The 8397-nt window shown below is 43.8% G+C and overlaps 1 protein-coding gene across 1 annotated transcript; it reads left to right on the plus strand.

The window, feature by feature from the left end:
• Window positions 1-7663: 7663 nt before the first annotated feature.
• LOC123057947 (poly(rC)-binding protein 1-like) lies at window positions 7664-8086 on the plus strand. The gene is made up of 3 exons (XM_044480805.1): window positions 7664-7735; window positions 7830-7888; window positions 7990-8086. The coding sequence occupies exons 1-3, from the start codon at window positions 7664-7666 to the stop codon at window positions 8084-8086; spliced, it is 228 nt and encodes a 75-aa protein (XP_044336740.1).
• The last annotated feature ends 311 nt before the right edge of the window (window positions 8087-8397 follow it).

An 8397-nucleotide genomic window follows, 5' to 3' on the forward strand; every position in this document is an offset into this window, starting at 1 on the left:
ATCGATCGCATCCGACATAATTCCCCATCACCGATCCAATGCCTACGAGCTTTTCATATATTGTTCTTCGCTTATTTACTTTTCCATTGCTATTGTTACAATCACTATAAAACCCCAAAAAATTACTTTTGGTACCGTTACCACTACTATCATGTTACTTTGCTACTAAATACCTTGCTGTAGATATTAAGTTTCCAGGTGTGGTTGTGATGTCTACTACACAACCTTCTTCTTGTAGACGTTGTTGGGCCTCCAAGTGTAGAGGTTTGTAGGACAATAGCAAATTTCCCTCAAGTGGATGACCTAAGGTTTATCAATCCGTAGGAGGCGTAGGATGAAGATGGTCTCTCTCAAACAACCCTGCAACCAAATAACAAAGAGTCTCTTGTGTCCCCAACACACCCAATACAATGGTAAATTGTATAGGTGCACTAGTTCGGTGAAGAGATGGTGATACAAGTGCAATATGGATAGTAGATAAAGGTTATTGTAATCTGAAAATATAAAAACAGCAAGGTAACTAATGATAAAAGTGAGCACAAACAGTATTGCAATGCGTTGAAACAAGGCCGAGGGTTCATACTTTCGCTAGTGCAAGTTCTCTCAACAATAATAACATAATTGGATCACATAACTATCCCTGAACATGCAACAAAGAGTCACTCCAAAGTCACTAATAGCAGAGAACAAACGAAGAGCTTATGGTAGGGTACGAAACCACCCCAAAGTTATTCTTTCTGATCGATCTATTCAAGAGTTCGTACTAGAATAACACCTTAAGACACAAGTCAATCAAAACCCCAATGTCACCTAGATACTCCAATGTCACCTCAAGTATCTGCGGGTATGATTATACGATATGCATCACACAATCTCAGATTCATCTATTCAAACCAACACAAAGTACTTCAAAGAGTGCCCCAAAGATTCTACCGGAGAGTCAAGACGAAAACGTGTGCCACCCCCTATGCATAGGTTCATGGGCGGAACCCGCAAGTTGATCACCAAAACATACATCAAGTGGATCAATAGAATATCCCATTGTCACCACGGGTATCCCATGCAAGACATACATCAAGTGTTCTCAAATCCTTAAAGACTCAATCCGACAAGATAACTTCGAAGGGAAAACTCAATCCATTACAAGAGAGTAGAGGGGGAGAAACATCATAAGATCCAACAATAATAGAAAAGCTCGCGATACATCAAGATCGTACCACCTCAAGAACATGAGAGAGAGAGAGAGAGAGAGAGAGAGATTAAACACATAGCTACTGGTACATACCCTCAGCCCCGAGGGAGAACTACTCCCTCCTCGTCATGGAGAGCGTCGGGATGATGAAGATGGCCACCGGAGAAGGATTCCCTCTCCGGCAGGGTGCCAGAACGGGTCTAGATTGGTTTTCGATGGCTACGGAGGCTTTTAGCGGCCGAACTCCCGATCTATTGTCGTCCCCGAAGTTTTTAGGGTATATGGGTATATATAGGAGCAAGAAGTACGTCGGTGGATCTCTAGGCTGTCCATGAGGCAGGGGCGCGCCCAGGGGAGTGGGCACGCCCCCCACCCTCGTGGGCAGCCCGGGACTCTCATGGTCCATCTCTGATACTCAGTGGGCTTCTTCTGGTCCAAAAATAAGTTCCGTGAAATTTCAGGTCAATTGGACTCCATTTGATTTTCCTTTTATGTGATACTCTAAAACAAGGAAAAACAGAAACTGGCACTGGGCTCTGGTTTAGTAGGTTAGTCCCAAAAATAATATAAAATTGCTTAATAAAGCCTATAAACATCCAAAACAGATAATATAATAGCATGGAACAATCAAAAATTATAGATACGTTGGAGACATATTAGCATCCCCAAGCTTAATTCATGCTCGTCCTCGAGTAGGTAAATGATAAAAATAGAATTTTTGATGTGGAATGCTACCTAACATATTTATCCATGTAATTCTCTTTATTGTGGCAAGAATATTCAGATCCATAAGATTCAAGACAAAAGTTTAATATTGACATAAAAATAATAATACATCAAGCAGACTAACAAAGTAATCATGTCTTCCTAAAATAACATGGCCAAAGAAAGCTATCCCTACAAAATCATATAGTCTGGCTATGCTCCATCTTCACCACACAACGTATTTAAATCATGCACAACCCCGATGACAAGCCAAGCAATTGTTTCATACTTTTGATGTTCTCAAACTTTTTCAATCTTCACGCGATATATGAGCGTGAGCCATGGACATAGCACTATATGTGGAATAGAATGGTGGTTGTGGAGAAGACAAAAAGGGAGAAGATAGTCTCACGTCAACTAGGCATATCAACGGGCTATGGAGATGCCCATTAATAGATATCAATGTGAGTGAGTAGGGATTGCCATGCAACAGATGCACTAGAGCTATAAATGTATGAAAGCTCAACAAAAGAAACTAAGTGGGTGTGCATAAAACTTGCTTGCTCACGAAGACCTAGGGCACTTGAGGAGGCCCATTGTTGGAATATACAAGCCAAGTTCTATAATGAAAATTTCCCACTAGTATATGAAAGTGACAAAACAAGAGACTTTCTATCATGAAGATCATGGTGCTACTTTGAAGCACAAGTGTGGAAAAAAGGATAGTAGCATTGTCCCTTTTATTTTTTTTTATTTTTTTGGCCTTTCTTTTTTTGGGGGACAGTGCTCTATTAATGATGATCATCACACTTCTATTTATTTACAACTCAATGATTATAACTCGATACTAGAACAAGATATGACTCTATATGAATGCCTCCGGCGGTGTACCGGGATGTGCAATGAATCAAGAGTGACATGTATGGAAGAATTATGAACGGTGGCTTTGCCACAAATATGATGTCAACTACATGATCATGCAAAGCAATATGACAATGATGGAGCGTGTCATAGTAAACGGAACGGTGGAAAGTTGCATGGCAATATATCTCGGAATGGCTATGGAAATGCCATGATAGGTAGGTATGGTGGCTGATTTGAGGAAGGTATATGGTGGGTGTATAATACCGGCGAAAGGTGCGCGGTATTAGAGAGGCTAGCAATGGTGGAAGGGTGAGAGTGCATATAATCCATGGACTCAACATTAGTCATAAAGAACTCACATACTTATTGCAAAAATCTATTAGTTATTGAAACAAAGTATTACGCGCTTGCTCCTAGGGGGGTATATTGGTAGGAAAAGACCATCGCTCGTCCCCGACCGCCACTCATAAGGAAGACAATCAATAAATAAATCGTGCTCCGACTTCGTCACATAACGGTTCACCATACGTGCATGCTAATGGAATCACAAACTTCAACACAAGTATTTCTCAAATTCACAACTACCCACTAGCATGACTCTAATATTACCATCCTCATATCTCAAAACAATCATCAAGTATCAAACTTCTCATAGTATTCAATGCACTTTATATGATTTTTTTATTATATCCCTTTTTGATGCCCATCATATTAGGACTGATTTCATAACCAAAGCAAATTACCATGCTGTTCTAAAGACTCTCAAAATAATATAAGCGAAGCACGATAGTTCAACTATTTCTTCAAAATAAAACCACCGCCGTGCTCTAAAAGGATATAAGTGAAGCACTAGAGCAAATGACAAACTACTCCGAAAGATATAAGTGAAGATCAATGAGTACTGATGACCCACAAGTATTGGGGATCTATCGTAGTCCTTTCGATAAGTAAGAGTGTCGAACCCAACGAGGAGCAGAAGGAAATGATAAGCGGTTTCCAGCAAGGTATTTTCTGCAAGTACTAAAATAAGTGGTAACAGATAGTTTTGTGATAGGATAATTTGTAACGAGCAACAAGTAACAAAAGTAAATAAAGTGCAACAAGGTGGCCCAATCCCTTTTGTAGCAAAGGACAAGCTTGGAAAAACTCTTATATAGAGAAAAGCGCTCCCGAGGATACATGGGAATATCGTCAAGCTAGTTTTCATCACGTTCATATGATTCGCATTCGGTACTTTGATAATCTGATATGTGGGTGGACCGGTGCTTGGGTGCTGTCCTTACTTGAACAAGCATCCCACTTATGATTAACCTCTATTGCAAGCATCCGCAACTACAACAAAAGTATTAAGGTAAACCTAACCATAGCATGAAACATATGGATCCAAATCAGCCCCTTAGGAAGCAACGCATAAACTAGGGTTTAAGCTTCTGTCACTCTAGCAACCCATCATCTACTTATTACTTCCCAATGCCTTCCTCTAGGCCCAAATAATGGTGAAGTGTTATGTAGTCGATGTTCACATAACACCACTAGAGGCTAGACAACATACATCTCATCAAAATATCGAACGAATACCAAATTCACATGACTACTAATAGCAAGACTTCTCCCTTGTCCTCAGGAACAAACGTAACTACTCACAAAGCATATTCATGTTCATAATTAGAGGGGTAATAATATGCATAAAGGATTTGAACATATGATCTTCCACCAATTAAACCAACTAGCATCAACTACAAGGAGTAATTAACACTACTAGCAACCTACTAGCACCAATCCCGGACTTGGAGACAAGAATTGGATACAAGAGATGAACTAGGGTTTTGAGATGAGATGGTGCTGATGAAGATGTTGATGGAGATTGCCCTCTCCCGATGAGAGGAGCGTTGGTGATGACGATGGCGATGATTTCCCCCTCCGGGAGGGAAGTTTCCCCGGCAGAACAGCTCTGCCGGAGCCCTAGAGTGGTTCCGCCAAGGTTCCGCCTCGTGGTGGCGGAGTTTCGTCCCGAAAGGTTGCTTCTGGTTTTTTTCTCGACGAAAGACTTCATATAGCAGAAGATGGTCATCGGAGAGCCACCAGGGGGCCCACAAGGTAGGGGGCGCGCCCTAGGAGGGCACCCCCCTCCCTGGTGGACAGGGTGTGGGCCCCCTGGTCTTCATCTTTGGTGAGGATTTTTCATTATTTATTATAAGGTATTCTGTGGAGTTTCAGGACTTTTGGTCTCTAACATTTGCTCCTTTTCCAGCCCAGAATTCCAGCTGACGGCATTCTCCCTCCTTATGTAAACCTTGTAAAATAAGAGAGAATAGCCATAAGTATTGTGACATAATGTGAAATAACAGCCCATAATGCAATAAATATCGATACAAAAGCATGATGCAAAATGGACGTATCAACTCCCCCAAGCTTAGACCTCGCTTGTCCTCAAGCGAAAGCCGATAACAATAAATATGTCCCCATGTTTAGAGGTAGAGGCGTCGATAAAAATGAAATACGGACATGAAGGCATCATGATTATTCTCATAACAACAACATAAATAGATATTGTCATATGATTACTTATGTTCAAGTGATGATCTATTCACAATGCAAAAGTATGAATCAAAAACCTTATTGAGAATCAACAAACTATAACCTCAGTCATTGAAGCAATTGCAATTTATCATAACATTAGAAAGATTTTATGTCAGAGCTAAAAAGCAAGTCCACATACTCAACTATCATCTAGTCCTTCATAATTGCTAACACTCACGCAATACTTGTGGTTACGGAGTTTTAATCGGACACAGAGGAAGATAGGGGCTTATAGTTTCGCCCCACAACCTTTTACCTCGAGGGTAATGTCAACAATAGTAACTCATGCCCCCCTACATCCAATTAGATATATCTATCATGATCTTTCCAACACAGTGTGCTTGCCAAAGGATAAAATGTAAAAAGGAAAGGTGAAGATCACCATGATTCTTGCATAAGGTAGAAGATAATAGTAAAAGATGGGCCCTTCGCAGAGGGAAGCAGAGGTTGCCATGCGCTTTTATGGTTGGATGCACAAAATCTTAATGCGAAAGAGCATCACTTTATATTGCCCCGTGTGATATGAACCTTTATTATGCAGTCCGTCGCTTTCATTACTTCCACATCACTTAGCTGTGAAGCAAATTCTTCGGTATTTGGCTTACACCCCAACACTAGGATTATGGTATCCAAAGGGCTCAGAGTTTGATCTAGTTGGATTCTCAGATGCTGATTATGCTGGTGACAAGGTTGATCGCAAGTCTACATCAGACACATGTCACTTTCTTGGACAATCTCTTGCCTGATGGTCTTCAAAGAAGCAGAACTGTGTATCTCTCTACACTGCTAAATCTGAATACATTGATGTTGGATCTTGCTGCGCTCAGCTTCTGTGGATGAAGCAAACTCTCAAGGACTATGGCATCCACCTGAAGCATGTGCCACTCTACTACGACAATGAAAGCGCCATCAAGATTTCCAATAACCCAGTTTAGCACTCGAAGACAAAGCACATTCAGATCCGTCATCATTTTCTAAGTGATCATGTCATGAAGGAAGATATTGATATCATTCACGTCAACACTGAAGAGCAACTGGCAGATATCTTCACAAAGCCCTTGGATGAGAAAAGGTTTTGCAAGTTACGGTGTGAGCTAAATATATTAGAATCCTCGAATGTCCTGTAATTGGACACTCATCCTAACGCTTATGCATGTTGATGACTTAGATGTGCAACACACGAAGTAACGTATATCTTCAATCAATGAAGAAATACACTATAAGTGTGAATACATTAACGCAGAATTTGACTTTGGAGTGCCACGATAATTGTGCGTCGTGTCTGGGTCTAATACTTCCTATACGGTGGGTAACACCACCACCAAAATTCTTTTGAAGTATTTCATGTGGCATCATAATTACATAGTCTTCGCTTTTGGTTTTGTCTTCAACGTTGATTTGATTTGACTTCAAGGTTTATCTTCGAAATGTTGAGTTGGTCTGATACATACATACATACATATATATATATATATATATATATATATATATAGAATAACTATTTGGATCACACCGGCCCTATAAGGGCTCGATCATAGGTTCCGGAACTCCCGAACCGTGCTGGAACGAAGTAAAAAAATACTATGACCATCCATCCCGCATCTCCCGCACTCCCTCGATCCCACCTCCTGCACTCCGACCCATCGCCCCCACCATCAGCCCCCAGAATCGCCGTCGCCGTCGCATCTAACCCGCGCGCCACTCCGCGGGCCGGGATCCAGCCCCCGCACCTCCCCACTCCTGCATCCGGCCGCCTCGCTGCTCCCGCGCCTGAGCCGGCCCCCGCGCCGCCCCACTCCTGGATCCGGCCGCCTTCCCACCTTGCTCCCCCGGCAGCACCCGCCTCAGGCCGACGGCACGAGGAGGCCGAGCTCGGCCGTGCTCGCCACCTCGGTGGCTCACCCCGCCCCAGCCACCTCCGCCCTTGCCTCCAACCATCGCCCCAACCACCTCCACCACCGCCCTCTGCCCCGACCACCTCCCTTCCACCCGCCCCCAATTTCCCCTCCAGCGTGACCTTCCCAGCACTCCGCCGCGACCTTCCCTCCCCTCTGACGCGGCCTGCCCTTCGCCCATGTTTCTTGCACCGTGCTATCGTCCCCACTCGCAAATCGAGCCATGGCCGACGAGATCCATCATGGCTCCCCTGCAGCAGCTATTTTTCCATATGTAGTGGTTGCAAAATATCTACTATCCCTAGTTTACCAACTAGTGCTATCGGCCTCTGCAGCAAAACCTGAACCATCTTCTCTTGAATTTCTCCAGCCTAACACACCCGTGAGATCGCCTGACTACGACAACGAGGTGCAAGGGACCCTCACCATGGGTGTCGCGGGCGAGTATGTGGGCGCCATCATCGGCTATGCCGGGAGGACCATACGTGAGATCGAACGGGTACGCACATATCTCCTGCACCACCGAAGCGCAACCACAAATGGTTAACCGACAAGGCTATGGTTTGGACTAATGGTTCGTCGTCAGAGTGCAGGTTATGGGCGTGCAAATCAATATCTCTAAGGGGGAGCTCAAAGCTAGGACGAGCGAGAGGTAGGTACTACAACAGGTCTCAGCCGGGTTTGCATGTTCTTTACCCACGAAATCAGTCCTGCCTGTATGTCATTTTGACCTGCAGCGTGTGTGTGGTGCAGGGAGGTGGTGATCAGTGGGACACGGGAGGCGGTCGATGCGGCGGAGGTGATGATCGTGCAGCGGGTCTCGGACGCCGCAAATAGTCACTGCCGGTAGCAGGGTGGCGGTGGTGTTGACAAGCGGCCTGTCAAGGAAGTGGAGTAGCAGCAGTAGTAGCGGTGATACAACAGAGCAAAGCGGAGCAGAGCATAGTACTGAATTACTATTGATGGTGGTAGTAGGGCAGGAGATGTCCCAAGTTTTTTGGTCCCTTGCGTGCGTCGCCGGAGCAATTTATTAGCAAGAATTGCTTACTTGGGAGGGGAAGGCATGGTGCAATTACTGACGGCTGCATGGTTAGTTTTGGTTTTGGTCAATGTTGCTTCCATGTTTGACTACTAGTGTATCCGTGCCTTGTGTTTCGGTGA

This window comes from Triticum aestivum, chromosome 3A (genome assembly GCF_018294505.1).
Source record: "Triticum aestivum cultivar Chinese Spring chromosome 3A, IWGSC CS RefSeq v2.1, whole genome shotgun sequence".
Classification (NCBI taxonomy): domain Eukaryota; kingdom Viridiplantae; phylum Streptophyta; class Magnoliopsida; order Poales; family Poaceae; genus Triticum; species Triticum aestivum.

Bases quoted from the DNA above. Each gene is read 5' to 3' on its own strand.
- LOC123057947 (XM_044480805.1), top strand. From the start codon at position 7,664: ATGGGTGTCGCGGGCGAGTATGTGGGCGCCATCATCGGCTATGCCGGG. The intron at 7,736-7,829 runs GTACGCACATAT...GTCAGAGTGCAG, and splicing joins CCATACGTGAGATCGAACGG to GTTATGGGCGTGCAAATCAA. The intron at 7,889-7,989 runs GTAGGTACTACA...TGTGTGGTGCAG, and splicing joins AAAGCTAGGACGAGCGAGAG to GGAGGTGGTGATCAGTGGGA.